The sequence below is a fragment of the Protobothrops mucrosquamatus genome, unplaced genomic scaffold (assembly GCF_001527695.2).
Source record: "Protobothrops mucrosquamatus isolate PMUCROS unplaced genomic scaffold, P.Mucros_1.0 scaffold39, whole genome shotgun sequence".
Taxonomy (NCBI): domain Eukaryota; kingdom Metazoa; phylum Chordata; class Lepidosauria; order Squamata; family Viperidae; genus Protobothrops; species Protobothrops mucrosquamatus.
Genome location: NW_015386421.1, coordinates 1,980,680 through 1,996,485, shown reverse-complemented (window position 1 = coordinate 1,996,485; position 15,806 = coordinate 1,980,680). Strand labels below are relative to the sequence as shown.

Genomic DNA, 15,806 nt, shown 5'->3' with positions numbered 1-15,806 from the left:
GAGGCCGCTGGTAAGGCCGCCAACATGGGGGCCGCCGAGATAGAGGCCGCCGGCAAGGGGCCGCCGTGGTCGCTGCCGTGATTACCGAGGCCACCGGTGGAGATCTTGAGAGGGTCACCGAGGCCGCTGGTAAGGGCCACTGGCAAAAGGGCCACCGAGGCCGCCGGTGAAAGCCACTGGCAAGAGGGCCGCTGGTAAATACATTCAGCGGGAAATGTCTTGGAGAAGCCTGCCCTGCAATATATTCTGAGGCAGCAAACAGTAGAGAAAGAAATGATTTTGCTCTAGTCTTTTCTTAACTAGAAATGTGAGTTGTCTTGTTTGAGATTATGTTAAGGACACTGATTCATAAGAAGGACAAATAGATAAGCTAGATAGTTTTCACTTTAATTTCAACGCCTCTCTTCTGTTGTCTCTCCTCCCCTCCAGACTGCAATTGTCCACCCAACTGAAGAGTAACTTATGAAAGAATTGTCACAGAAACCCCAAATAGTGGATTGCAAACAATTTGCTTGATTTAATTATTTCATGACTTCATGGTAGGCAACAATCTTTTTTTTCTGGAAAATACAATAATACTTCTCATCCTTGAATGAGATTTGAGAAATTAATGCAAATGACTTCCAACTGTGAAGTAAATGAAATGCAGAAAAGAACAGTAATTTTAACTGGTACCAGCTTCTATGATCTTTTTGGGATGACAAATCCCAAAATTCTTCGCTAGAATTTCCAGAGAGAATTAAGCTGGAAAAGTTAGTTCTAGTACAATGAAAGGATGTGAAAAAGACTTAATCTCATCTGTCTACATTTGTTGGCTTTCACTCTTCCATACACAAAGCTGGCTCAAAATGTGCTATCTCAACTGAAGAACGGTACTTCTTGAAAGTCCCATATACTCCTCATGTTGAAAAAAAACTCTTCTAAATCCAATTCAGACTGCTCCTAGAGATATACAAAGATATACTACTAACGTTCCGTTCAGTAAGCTGGAATAACTTTGAAAGAGATTTACAAAAGACAGCTATGCCATTTAAAAATTTTTTTGTCTTCCCTGAAAATTAAATAGCAATGCTTGAGTCCATATGTACGTCCTCCAGCTTTGTGCTATCCAGTATATTGACTTTAGGTCCCATAAACCCCTCCCAGAATGGCCTATGGGAATTACATGCATCACACAATGGGTACCAAGTTGTGAAAGGCTGATAAATATGTTTTGGTATTTTTCTTGTGTGAAAAATTAAATTGGCACTACAAATATAAGGAATTGTGCTGCTGTTGTTTTCATATATATGCCTCTGGCAATCTGCAGTAGATTATCCAAGATGTAGTACAAGGTCATGCAAAGTATACACAGCCAGGCTCTATCTCTGAAATTGAGAAGAAAAGCATTCCATGCATCTTGAAGCCTACAATCTCTACTTGGAGAGTGTGATATTGGGTGGTAGTATTGCAAAGTATGGTAGTGTAGGGTAGCACTCCAGTTTATATTCCAGAGGAAGGGAGAAACAGAGGAGACAGGGATTTTGGAGGTGTGGATGGAAGAACCAGACTGAGGGAGACTCAGAGTCCTAGCCTAGGAAAAACTCCATCTATGATACAAGGTTATGAATAGGTTAATCCTCAGGTTATGACTACTAATTCGGTAACAATTCAAAGTTATAATGGCACTGAATGAAGGGACTTAGGACCAGTCTGCAAAGTTGTGGCAATCACAGCACCCCTGCTTAGCACATGGCTTGCAATTAAATGTTGCAGCAGCCGGGTCATGTGATTATGATTGCTGAGATCCCCCTATTTCACATAAGCAAAGTCAATGGGGAAGCCAGCAGGAAGTCAGAAATTGTTCCCACTCTCATTGGGGTTTTTGTTTTTTTTTGCTTGCCTACCCTATGTAACACCTGCCCATGGCATTCCCGCCTTCTTCAGCACCTGCACACCCATTTACACACTATAGCACCTGACCACAGCATTCTTATACCCTCTATACACCTACCTATCTTCTGCAGTGCCTACCTGAAGTACCCCTCATGGTATCTGTGTATTCACCTGCCTTCTTGATTAGGACTTCCACGCCGTCCAAGGGTTTTTGCTTAACGACCTATGCAGTCCTGGGGTTAGAACAGCAATCAGGACTGCAGGATTGATGTTGCTAAGGGTCATGTGACCTCATATTTTACGATTGCATTGCTTATGTATGGAAATTCCAGCCCCAAGGTCTCTTGTAATACAAGGACTACAAGAATTAGTACTAGGGAAAACAACAATTTACAACTATAGGCATGTTACTATTAATTTAACCTGTTTTAAACACATTTATTTATTAAAAGTTAATTTGCTTCTTGGTTTTAATGTTAAGAGTGTCTATGCCATTATTTCACCTCTGAGATATAAAGAAATTAAACGAGAATAATAAGGTAATTTATAAATCAGAAAAGAGTTGGATGGTGGCAGCAAGTCAAATAAATCCTTTAAACGTCTCCCAGAGTTAATGGGATTTCTCTGAATTTTGGAGAATTAAGAAAAGGATACCCACATGTGTGGCAGGGAACACAGTTTATTTACTTCTTCTCCATTCATAATATTTATGACTTAGAGCAGGGGTGTCAAACTCGCAACGTCATGTGACGTGTCGCGACGTATCACAACTTTTTTCCCATTGCCGGCAATGGAGTGGGTGCAGTTTCACCATGTCACATCCAGTCCGTGGGCCAGCAGTTTGATACCCCTGACTTAGAGCAAATTAATTCCAAACAGATTATACAGTGGCAACTTTATAGAGATAAAAAGTCTTGAGATAAAAGAGTAGCCAAATCTGTTAAGAATACAAAAGTATATAAAATAATAATGATATAAAGGTTCATTTTAAAATCTAGGAAAATAGGATGTTTTAATTCACATGTATACTTAACTGGGCTCAATCCTGGGCAGACGTCTTTATTGTACACATTCTATCATTTAGAGGAGGATTAATTTGCAAAATTCCAAAACCATTCAAAAAGCTATACCTTGATTAAAATGCAAGGCAGTGCAAACATTACCCAAAAGGAAGAAGGGATGGAGAAGAAAAATGCAAATAAGAAAATTCAGGCACAAGTTATAGTTGCTTAAAATAGTCCTCTTGAATTGAAACAGTTGAGGGGGGTGGGAAGAAGTACCAAATGTTCAGTGGGAAATGTTTGGGTGTATGTGTATATACATGTGACATAATGGCACAGACACTCTTAACATTAAAACCAAGAAGCAAATTAACTTTTAATAAATAACTTAAATGTGTTTAAAGCAGGTTAAATTAATAGTAGCATGCCTATAGTTGTAAATTGTTGTTTTCCCTAGTACTAATTCTTTAGTCCTTATATTATACACACACACACACACACAAACATAGATTATGCAGCAATTATTTTTATGATCAAGATGAAACTAAAACTAGAAGACTATCAGTAAAAATACCAGAATTCCTGTGCTTTAAGTTTTTCATTATCATAGGAAACAAGTGACTTATCCTGATGCTTCAATCTATGAAAGAGTTCATTTCTTATTGCTGGATGAGACCAGAAATCCATTTAGTACAATATTTTTGTTAGTGCTCGATCTGATGCTGGTTCTCTACACAGGTTATCCCACCTGGAATGATAGCACTAAATGTATTTCATACAGGTGTGAGCTAAAGAACAGTGGCTACACTTTAATAAAAAGGAGCTGTCATACAGGATAATCCTAATAGATTTAAGCAACTGTGCTCAGGGATGAGTTCCTCTGTGGCTAAGAGTAAATAATGCTTTACCTATATATAGCTGACTAGGCTGAAGAGGAAGGGCTAGATGCAGGAGCATAGCACAGACTCATTGGCCATCCAGCGGGAAAGCACTAATGAGCATCCAGCACATCATCAGAGCAAAGTATTATTAAATATCACACACACACCTCCAATTTGGATTGGCAATTGATCAAGCTATACTGGTTTTGATCCTGCACCCCATTTAGAAAAAGTAAATAGAGGTAAGAGAGAGCAACTGAGAGCAAATGTAGCCATCAGAAATGAAATGGGGGGAGTTTACATGCAACAGCAATTAGGGAAGGAGAGGCAGGAGATATGAGACATCAATTCATGCTCCAAAGCTGTCTGAAGTCAGGGAACCTGGGAAAATAAAGGGGCACAATCCCTTTCCAAGGCCTCCCAGGAAAAAGCTATTTGAAGTCCAAGAAAAGTTCTGTTGAGCCATCTCAGTTATTAACTACAATAGAAAAACAAAACAAAATAGATGACTTGAAGTAAGAACTGAGCTTTTGTCCATAAGCTGATTAATATATCTCAGCCACTACGTGGGACTGACGATGTACCTGGTGTAGGGAAGGAAGTTGTCAATCATCTGGGGAATTCTACGGGTGACATCTAGCAAAGAGTCACCTTTGCCACTCAGTTCTGAGCCAGGAATTATAGCCAAGAAGGCTAGAATGGCAGGTTTTGTAGGCATTAAGTTTCATATTCTGTTCCTGCTCTTTCCAGAAATGAACAGGGAAGGATCTGACCAAATTGGTGGAAAGTTATTGCCGCTCAATTTTAAATATTAAAGTACGGCATAATAGATACTTCTGAGAGAGTCAGTTTCTGGCCTTCTGAAAGCTGCAGGAGGCCAGATAGTGATGTAATGAATTTGCAGGAGGTGTAGAGCTGAAATTTCTGGACTTTGGGTAGAGAGGTTATTTATGGATGTGGTTCCAAGTGGGAATGGAGTGGGTAGCCTCTGGGACACAATTTGCTACCATTCCTACCTTTAAATTCCCCCAAGACTGAAAAACATTCTGAGATTGTGCTGACATTTTCCAGCAGCACCGACCTGGAGTGGTAGCAGGGAGATGTGAAGTGTATGATTGCCCATGATATGGACATGATACAACCTGGATATATCTTTCTATCCTGGAAAGGTCACTGGTACAAGTCACTGGTAAAAGACAAGTTTTCTAAGTCATTCTAAAATTAAAGTGAAATAATTACTTTATATTCATCCTACTCTAGAAAAAAGCCAGGTAAATGAGAGAACTTGGAATGGATAGGAATAGATGCAAGTGGCCCAGGGTGGCCTCCACCTAGTCTCAGTTATTTGTAAGAATTTCCTAAACACAGAATTCCCTAAAGACAGAATTTCCTAAACAATAGACATCTCCAAGGAGGATGAGGAGGAATAAATGACCAAACGTGTGCCAAGATGTTGAAATATATCATGTCCAACACCAGGATGCAAATACAAAACGCCAGGATTGCACTGTGGCGTAATTATGTACAATTTCCCAATTTTTATCAGATGTCTTTGCCTTCTACCTCTGAGAACCTGAAAACAAGAACTGCAGAGGTTCTGACAAGGAAATGTAGAGGATGGAAGAGTAGCATCAACAACACAACATGACACCTTGTTAGAGGCAAACGCATCCATAATCATATGAATCAAGAATAGTGCAAGGAATTAGTCCATTTTGCCAGCTGCTAAGTTACCAGAACTTTCAGAGGAGCAACAACTGCTGGGAATTCTGAGCAACAGTCTGGGAGTCAAACTGGCAGCCAGAGTTTCTGTCAAGAAATGTCAGTTATGTCAACAACGAATAAAACCTCAGCTTCAAGACCAAAATGTGCAAGGCAGAACTGTGGGAAGGGTGGCAGGAAAAAACAGTGGAATTAAACTACAGTGAGTTAAAAATGGACTGCATTTTCAGGCTAAAAAAAGCCAATCAATTATTTAAGTACCTTCAACCAAGAATCCAATAAAATTTCCTATTTATTTGTGCTATCAATGTTTTTCAATCTTGGCAACTTTAAGATGTGTGGGCTTCAATTCCCAGAATTCTCCTGGTGGCATGCCAACTGGAGCATTCTGGGAGTTGAAGCCCATACATCTGAAAGTTGCCAAGCTTGAAAAACACTGTGCTATATCATACTGTATGTCTAAGAATCTTCAACCAAGATCAGGTCTGTGAGTTTTGTTCAAGCCTATCAAGCTAGTGTCTGAGAATTGCTGCTGAGAGTTTATCAGTGAACCTGTGATATTTGGTGATGATGTTATCCATTCAGCTGAGTCTGACTCTTGGCAATTCTGTGGGCGAGGTCTCTCCGCTTCTTCCAATCTTGCACTATTTTTTGAGTTTTTCAGTGCTCTGGCTGGTGGTTCCAACTACTGTGTTCTTTGATGGCCTGGTTTCCTTTTACCACTAATTCTTCCAAGTGTAATTGCTTTTCCCAGTGAATTTCCTTGCATTACATGGCCAAAGTGAGGCACAGCTTCGCGATTTTGCCTTCGCTTGATACATCTAGTGTCATGCGCTCCAATACTTGCTTGGTAGTCCCCCTTTGCTGTCCAAGGAATACGCAAGAGCCTTTCCAGCTCCATAACTCAAACAAGTCAATTTTTCTTCCTGTCTCGCTTTTTTTTTTTTTTTTTGAAAATTTTAATTTTTAAAATAGAAAAAATTATACATCTTTCAAACATAAAATGCATTAACATACATACATTTCAATTCTAACATTACACATTTTAGTTATATAACTATTAATGCATACTTATAATACCATCCCGTCTCGCTTTTTTTAAGGTGCAAATTTCATTACCATAGGTAGCTATGGGGGACACAATGAATTAACCTACATTTGGTTGCCAAGCTGATGTCCTTGCTTTTCCATATTTGACTCCTGTTCATTATTGCTGTGCTACTTTATATCTCCGCTAAAAGACTGCAGCAGAAACAACCACTGTTTCTATTCATTTACCTTTTTTCCCCTCTTCTTGTGAAGATCTTCCTAATCACTCTCTCCTCTTTGGACAAAAAGATTGTCAAGACTGGTGCCTTTAGGTTTGCCCAAGACAATGAATGGACAAAGATAATTTCTGCTACTGTGATCACCCAGCAAGTGTGTAACTTCTGTTTACTTGCACATGTGTTCTTCTTCTGGTGAAGCAGGGCTCAGTGAGGTGAGTATTAGGACCAAAAAGGCCATTAGAAAACAAAGCTCCTTCCTTCCTTCCTTCCTTCCTTCCTTCCTTCCTTCCTTCCTTCCTTCCTTTCCTTAATTTATTTGAGCCTGATTTGTGCTGGGTTTTAGCTCAATGAAACTCAGTCCTGCCAAATGGCACCGTCAGCATCCTCATTTCCTGTGAGCTTCCAGGGGGCTCCCGTCGTTTCCAGTGTAAAACTGCCCGACTATACAAGACGCCCAAGCACTCGGCGCACAGGAGGTGTCAATCGGCGACGTCTGCTTCTGAATTCCCTTGGCCCCAAGGAGAAGGGGATGGCGGGGGGCTCCTGCCCCATCCTTTCCGTGGATCTCTCTCTGTCTCTGTCTCTCTTCGTCGGGACTCACCCGCTCCGCCCCGCTCTGGGGATCAGATGACAGCTGAGCCTGGAATTTGACACCAGACTCAGCTAGGCGCTGAGATGGAGCCGGTCCTTTTCTCCCTCCCAGAGGCCGCCTGGACTGGAGTTCTGCCGGTCACGAGTCCGAGTCCTGCAGGCTGCGCGTCCCCTTGGCGGATTTTCTTGCTGCGCGGGTTGAGCGCGGGCCGGTGTGGATGGGAAGCCCTTGGATCGGGGCCGCCCTGCCGCTTCTGTCCGGGACCTCCGTCGCTTTAACCCGAACTCTCCCCACAGGAGGGCGCTGAGCGCGCCGGGCACCTGCTGGCCATGCTGGCGACGCGAAGGTCGGATACTTAGTGGAACGGTTCCCGGGGGAAACCCGGCCATGGCCCCCGGGGCCGGCTGAACGCAGGAGGTGCCGTGGAGCCGCCGCCGCCGCCGCCGCCGCCGGGAGGTAAGGGAACGAGCGGGCCGGCGCTGAGTCCCTAGCGGGGAAGCTTGTTGCTGTGCGTGCCTGCGCGCCTGTCCGCTCTGGGCTCCGACCCAAATCGGGGAGAGGCACAATCTCTGTCCGCCTGAAAGAGTTGAGGGTCCCCCTCCGTAGCTGTTCTAGCGAGGACATCTCGCGCGGGTTAACCTGGCCCACGGCGACTGTATCTCTCCGCTGCAGGGAGCGAATTCGATGCCCAGGAAGGGCCGGTACCCAGAAGGCGGCGCTTCACGGCCCGGATTCTCGGAGCATGGTCCCCTGAGAGCCGCGCGCAACAGAAGGCGCCCGATCTGCCGAGACGGAGCGCACGGTGAGTGGGGCGGGCTGGAAAGTGTGTGAGCGCCTTCCAAACCGGCGGAAGGGAGGGGGTGTTGGGGGAGGAGGGAGCGGGGCAAATGCGGGTGGCGGGCGACTGTATTTGTGTAAGCAGATCTACTTTGGAAGATCTTAGGGTGTAGGGAGGAGGAGCAATGTTGTTGCCTCCCACAGACCCGTGCATAAAAGCGCATGTATTCTCCAGAGAGTGCTTCAGAGCCCCTGCTCACTCCCCAGGGTGCCTCGATCCCGGTCTTCTAGCTCCGATCCGGTCTGCCCCGTGGCTTCCAAAAAGTCCTAGTTGTCCAGGCAGGGAAGCAGGGAATCAACGGGAGGGGGGGGGAATGGGGTGGGGGGGGTGGCTGGTGGGTGGCTGGAAAGAGGGGCAGTCTGTGTGAAAAAGGTTCCCGGTCTTGTCCTTGATCCCACCTCATGGGTGGCCTTTTCCTTTCCCGATGCCCAGGAAACTGCTTAAGGGTCCTCTCTATTTCTGTTGAGGCTTTCAGGCCAGATCAATCAGGCTGGAAGGTTTTTAATTTGTCCTTTGTGCTCTACTAGGATCCAAAAGAAAGAGTGTCTAGAAGTTCTACCCATTTATTGATACCTAGAGTGCAATTCATAAATACTTCTTCTTACATATTTTCTTAAAAGTAAATGTGCCAGTGATTACACTGTATATTCTGCCCCTTGCCCAATTCCTACCATCAGTCTGGCCCATGTTTCATTTCCTCTCTAATACTGATTTTAGAGGCTCATCTCTGCTGATTACTTGCAGTTGAGGTGAACATAAGGTTGCAACTTTTGATGCAGTTCCTGCCTGTCTACTTGCTCACATGTCTATTGCTACTGTGTGTGGGGGGGGGGGTTCATAAAAGGTTGCTTGCTCCATCTTCACTTGTCTCTAGATTGGTATCTCTAATTTTATGACATTGTCTTGTGTTTCTAGCCACTAGAGATATTATAGACGGTATAGGATATATCACTGATGCTTTCTAAAGGTGAGCAGTTTGTGCTGCATGGTGAATACATTGGCAATCTACCAGATTAAAAATTCTTTGTTGCCAACATCCCTTTTGTTTTGGAAAGTAAACATCAGATGAGCTTCCTTCAACAATTCCTATAGTTCGGCAACAGGCCGCCTTAATGTGAACACTTCAGTTTGTTCTGATATTTCTAGGCATCCAACAGGAGAATTTTCTTCTTCTTTTGCTCTAGTACACCAAAATCCAAGTGGAACTTGAGGCATCTTGTTGGTAAACTGTTTTGAAGTCACTCAGAAATAGCCATTCAGACTGTCGGCAGTTGACAAGTATGTTCTTCTTTATTATCCATTGTTTGACCTGTTTGCTAAATTGCCTGTGAAAAAAAAAATCTGATTTTTTGCAAAACCCATTCTAAACATTTCTCATGAATGAATGCAGTGAAATAACCAGTTAATGACACAAATTACGGAGCAGGAGCTACCTGACATTGTCTTTGCATGTGTTAGCATGCTAAGTGTCAACTCTTAGGAATGAACCTAAGGGGCTATTTAGGTCTTTCCAGTCAGGTTTGCAGCAAACTCTTAAATGAACAGGCCCAGCTATCTATGCATGTTGCTTTTCTCTCATATCTGCCCTGGTTCCAACTTTTTTTTGCAGATAAGTAAAATTAAGGCCTAACAGCTTTGCCATAATACTAGATGAAGGCATAGCTTTCCCATTCAAAGGTCTTGGGAAAGGAAAAGTGTCATTATCCAAAACATCTGAATTTATTGCTGGAAGCTGATGGTTTCTGTATCAATTTACAAGATGTGGAAGCAGATGTCAGCAATGTATTCATTTTGGTATGGCTGGGATTGAAAATGACAAAACTTTATTTTATCGTATCTGAATGGCAGGTAAAAGAAACCTGACTGTGGCCCTACATGAAAGGTGAAAGAAGAACAATTAAATAGACCATATTTACTGGGTGTTTCTGAAAATATGTTACTTTCCTTGCATAGTTCATGGCAGATTTCAAGAAACATCCAAATAACTTAGAAAGGGTTGGAGTGCTTGTTCTTCAGAGAGTGGCTTTATCTGTAGTTATCCTCAAAAAAATATAAAGGCATTCCAAGCTGTTAATGTGTCTTTCCAATAAACGAGAATATATGTAGCTCAGGGTTGACCTGTGCTTCATGGTTTCTGAAAGAATTTGGACTCCTCTCTGTATCCTTTTCTGAAAAGTCAGGTCTAGGAACTCTGTCAGTCCTTGGGAAATAGTGAGAAGGAACTCTTCCTGTGTGGGCAAAGAAAGTAGTGGGGGGGAAAACTGGTTTTGTGTTGCCACCTTGTGGGAGTCTGAGAAAAATACAAACCTTCTACAAACTCAAGATAGGATCCCAAATATCTGATCTGATACTCCCAAAAGTCTTGGCCAGAATACCATTGGTGAGGGATCTTGGGAGTGATTGTTCAGGAGGCTTCCCACCCTTGCAATGTAGGAAGAGAAATCTTGTCCAGCTAGGGGCACATATCCACTTGCCCAAAGTGTCTAAAATTAAATCAGGACGTGACACAAAAATTTATCATTTTTGTTAGTTCCAGCTTCTACGCATGACTCTTTGTGAACTCTCCCTCTCTCCATTCCGTTCTCCAAAGAGTTGCTCTTTGTAAATTAGTAGGACAGAAGATGGTGTAAGGGCAGGAGGATTCCACTGAAGCTCCTAGTGCTTCATTCAACTTGGTAGAGCCAATAGCATGATACATTTTTAATAGGCAGCTGGAAAGGGTCTGATGGAAACAGTGCAAACATAAAAAAAGTATCCATGAGTATTGGTTGGGTAAAAATAGCTGAAAGTAAAAACTAAAAAATCAGATTACAATACAGTTGGACACAAAAGTGTGTTGAATGGTGATGAATCAGATTCATTTCTTTGTTTGGCATATTTTTGTATGTAATTATATTTATCCAGTGCTTTTTTTCTTAAAAAAAAAAAAGGTGCCGGAACTCACACACGCCATACAACTTGCCTTGCCTACCCTACAAGGTTCCATCCAAAAAAGGTGCTGGAACTCCGTTCTGGGCGTTCTATGAGAAAAAAAGCCCTGTATTTATCTCATTTCTGTATGCCCATTGCAGGAAAAAAAATAGACCTCTGCTCTGAAGAGCTTAAAACAATTAAATTGCTTAAAGACATTTCTATGAGTTCAAAGTCTGCACCAGACTTGGCTTTTCAAAAGTAGGTGATCCAAGCCTATTTTGGTGGCGTATCAAGTGTTTTAATGGGTGAAATAAATATTTAAATATTTGCAGGTCTTAGGGCTCCCATTTTGCCCTTAAAAAATCCCCAAAATGAAAAAGGTCGCCTACTTTGGGCATTCCAAGGGCGATAAAAGGAACCATTGGAGATATTGCTCCCAGATTCCATTCTTGCGCCCTTAGTTTATAAACCCAAATTGGTGCAGATGAAACTTCAAAGATAGATAGAACTGTTTTTAAGGAAAGTGGACTGCTGAGATTATCCAAGCCACAGTAGTTCCTCATGTGGAAAATTTTCATGTAAGACTTTTCTATGAGCATATTCTGTTCCAAGTCTAGGTGTAGCACTTTTAAATATACAAATATTTATAGGTATTCTGTCATGAGTGTGAACCTGACAGATACCTCAGAGGTTACTATTCTCCAATACAGGGAGGATCTATGATTATTTCACGGAATATTTTTGGATGCGGCTGGGAATAACACAATGCAGTGAACAACAATGTTTGTATTCTGTTGCAAAACCTATGTTTAATTTGGGTATTGCTATTCTTAGCGAACGTTAGAGGATTTGCTTTTTAAAAATTTACTGGCAGTTACAGATACTGTGGGATGGAACCATGGAAATACCCATATGACATTCTATTAATGTAACAGACCAATCACAAGGAGACTTAATAAAAAAAATTGCAATATATATCTTTGCCAGGCCAGTCACAAACAAAAATGTACCTTGTTAGGAGCTTCTTCAGCACCTTTATTTAACTGGATTTATTTATTTATTTATTTATTTATTTATTTATTTATTTATTTATTTATTTAATTTCTACCCCGCCCTTCTCCCAACGGACTCAGGGCGGCTTACAGCCATTTAAAACAGATACATAATACAATAAATACTAAATTTAAAATGTAATTAAAACGAAATATTAATTGGCCTTTTCTTTTTAAAATTGTTTTAAAAACCAAATTAAAATATCCCTTAGGCCAGACCTGCTAGCTTAAATAGCCATGTCTTGAGGGCACGGCGGAAGGAGGGGAGATCCGGAATCACCCGGATCTCTGGGGGTAGTTCGTTCCATACATTGATACATTTATTGAAAGATTTTTGTGATCTCATAGAGGTATAGCAGGCAGGGGCCATCACTGGACCAGAAGCTTGCAAGAGTGAAAACTAGTCTTCACATTCAGAGAAATGGAACTGGGTTCCTGAGCTGTGTCTTTGTATTTTAGGTAGGATGGAGTGGAGAGTTGACGGGTCAAGGAACAGATTAGACAGACCTCCCTCTGCCTGCAGGAGTTTGCCTATCCAACAAGCACGATTCAGGGTGAGTTAGTCAATGCCAAGGAATGTTCTTGACATCAGGGCTTTAGTTCCAGAAACAGTGGAAAGTTACAGAGGCTTTGTTTATGAAAGACGTCAATTCGATTTATGAAAGATGGAAGAGCTTCTCCTTACTTTCACTCCACTTTGGTTTTCAGTATATTGGGCCAGCTGTTTTGGTTTCTTTGGTTAACTTAATGCTCCATTTCTGGCAGACAAAGCTCCGAATTTCACACTTGAAATGGCAATTTTTAATATACATATCATTTCTACATAGTCCAAAATATATACCCTGCCACATAGTGATTTGTGTGATGAATTCAGATGGGCCTCTGTATTTGTGTGATGAATTTGCATGGTTTCTCACTGGATATGCTTGAAGTGAAAAAGATTTCTTTTCATTCTGATGTTTACCTATGATCATTTGACACATACAGTATTTTGCACCACAGAAGAAATGTATTTACTGTATTTCAATTCTATATTCCCCTATTCATAAGATTCTCAATAATATAACAACCGTCCGTGGTAAGAAACAAAATAGACATGGTGCAAAAGGAATAATTAAAATTCAAAGATAACCAACAAGGCAGGCTATAAATGGAACAACACGCAAAAAGCAAATTCAAAAGATGGTATCATTTTAACTGTTCCGTTTTTTTAAAAAAAGGCTCGAGAAGAGCTTTGTCTTAACTTGATTCTGTAACGCCATCAGTATTAGAGCAAGTCAAACTTGAAAGGAAAATTTGCTCCATAGCATGGGGGCTATGATGGATAACTATCTTTTCACGGCCTTAGGCCGTCACCCAACTTCATATAAGTAGGAGATCACAAGCAATTTCTCCTGGGATGTGCGTGTTATAGTTTTATTTTAGCTGGAGGTAGTGGTTCTAAAGGCATCTTAGTGCCACGCCATATATAGTTTATTGGTCAAAACTAGGATTTCAAATTGTACCTGAAAACCTGTTGGGAGCCAATGCAAGGCTTGCATCATAGATATTTTATCCTCCTGGCCACTGGTGCCAAATAAGAAGCAAGCTGCAGCGTTTTGTACCAACTGATTTGCAAAGTGGTCTTTAAAGGTAACCCTTGGTAGAGTGCACTTGCAGTAGTCCAGCTGGGTAATGATCACAGCTTCCCAGTTCACATTGGCCCATAGTTGATGCACCCAGTGGAGCTGGGCAAAGGCCATCCTGACCACAGCCACCCTATGATGTCATGTGGGAGGATCATCATATGTAAAATATCCCTGCATTTAGCAGATCTTACTTTCTTATCTTCCACTTTATTTGTATCCTAATCAGCATGTTTACTCCTGTCTTATCTTAGGAGCAGCGTTTGTGGAGTATCTTAACTATACTATCACTGTTTGCTGGGACAGTCATGGCAAGTTTGGAGACAGTTTCGGGAAGCATGGGCTCTGTCAGCTCTGCCTCTATGGAGGAAAACAGCATGGAAACACCGTCTCTGGCTGTGAGGAATCACTGGCATGGTAGGGACCTGGCATTTGTCCAGGGCAAATGGCTTGGGGAGCCGGGTGCTTCATATGAATTCTTGATCCAAGCCAATTGGATTTTTCCCAGATGATCATATGGGTTGAAGAATGTATTTTCTTCAAGATCGATGCCCTTTTTCTTGTCTTAGGAACACTCATCCCATATTATTCTTGGGAGGAAGAATTAAGACCCCTCTCCCTTTTTCTTTCAGGGAAAAACATGACCATGCAAGACCTGAGCACATCAGAACTTCTCAGGGCTGAGCGTTCCCCATCAGGCTCAAGCAGTATCAGGAGAAGCTCCAGAAGGACTGGAGGTGGTGGTCGTAACCGCGGTTGTCGCTTACGTAGCCATCCAATCAACGTGCGGGATCTGGGGCTTGGCTATGATTCTGAGGAGGTTGTTCTATTCAGATATTGCAGCGGGACATGCAAGCTTGCCCGCAATGACTATCACGAAGTCCTGAATCACCTTGTACAGGAAGGTATCATTGTTCCTAAGCATAATGATCACATTTCTCAACCCTGCTGCCGACCCATCCTGTATGAGAACCTCTCTTTCCTGGATGTGCACAATGTCTGGCAAGATCTGCAAAGAGTTTCAGCAGCTGAATGTAGTTGTCTGGGCTAAACATGCTATCTGTTCAGAGCTCACGGGGTCTTTGAATTGACATATCCCTGTTCATGCTACAGAGAGGTCATAGACAGCCAATTTGGTCCAGTGGTTAAGGCACCAGGCTAGAAAGTGGGAAACTGTGAGTTCAAGTCCCACCTTAACCATAAAAGCCAGCTGGGTGACTTTGAGCAAGTCACTCTCTCTTAGCCCAACTCACCTTACAGGGTTGTTGCTGTGGGGAAAATAAGAGGAAGGTGTGCTGGACATATTCACTGCCTTGAGTTCTTTGTAAAAAATAATAAAGGCGGGATACAAATAAATAAAATAAAAATAAGCCTGCCCTGCCGCTAAGTGGCAGCAGAAGGAGAAATAAATTTCACACTAGAGCTTTTCACTCCAGATGAGAGGAATGATTGGACAATTAACCGGAGTGAAGCATAGTGTTGTTGGCCTAAATATATCTTGGCCTTTAGAGAGCATTCACCTATGATCAGTGATGTTAATTATACAATCCTGTGAAAAAGAAAGCACACTCTCGTGAGTTCTATGGTTTTATGTATCAGGACATTGTAAAAATCATTTGGTCTTTAGCAGTTGTTAAAAGTAGGTAAATACAACTTCAGATGAATAACACATGACATATTACACTATGTCACCATTTTTGTTACAAAAAGCTAAAACGGAGAAGCCATGTGTGAAAAACTAAGTATACCTTATGATTCAATATTTTGTAGAACCACCTTTAGCAGCAATAACTTGATCGTTAATACTTTTCTGTAAGACTTTATCACGTTGTGGAGGAAGTTTGGCCCGCTCTTCTTTACAACATTGCTTCAGTTCATTGAGGTTTGTGAGCATTTGTTTACGCACAGCTCTCTTGAGGTCCTGCCACAGCATTCAGTTGGGTTGATGTCTGGACTTAGACTGGGCCAGTGCAACACCTTGATTCTTTCACTTTTTAGCCATTCTATTGTACATCTGCTGGTGTGCTTGGGACCATTGT

At 42.0% G+C, this 15,806-nt stretch overlaps 1 protein-coding gene across 1 annotated transcript; it reads left to right on the top strand.

Moving 5' to 3' along the window:
* Nucleotides 1-3,821: 3,821 nt before the first annotated feature.
* On the top strand, nt 3,822-14,848 carry ARTN (artemin). Its single transcript, XM_015811301.2, has 6 exons — nt 3,822-3,899; nt 6,782-6,902; nt 8,012-8,141; nt 12,606-12,696; nt 14,022-14,184; nt 14,400-14,848. The coding sequence occupies exons 1-6, from the start codon at nt 3,822-3,824 to the stop codon at nt 14,816-14,818; spliced, it is 1,002 nt and encodes a 333-aa protein (XP_015666787.2). The 3' UTR covers nt 14,819-14,848.
* Nucleotides 14,849-15,806: the final 958 nt, after the last annotated feature.

Coding starts and splice junctions, on each gene's coding strand:
- ARTN (XM_015811301.2), top strand. CDS start 3,822: ATGCAGGAGCATAGCACAGACTCATTGGCCATCCAGCGGGAAAGCACT. Junction 3,900..6,781: donor CAGCACATCATCAGAGCAAA/GTATTATTAAAT, acceptor CTTCTTGTGAAG/ATCTTCCTAATCACTCTCTC. Junction 12,697..14,021: donor TCCAACAAGCACGATTCAGG/GTGAGTTAGTCA, acceptor GTCTTATCTTAG/GAGCAGCGTTTGTGGAGTAT.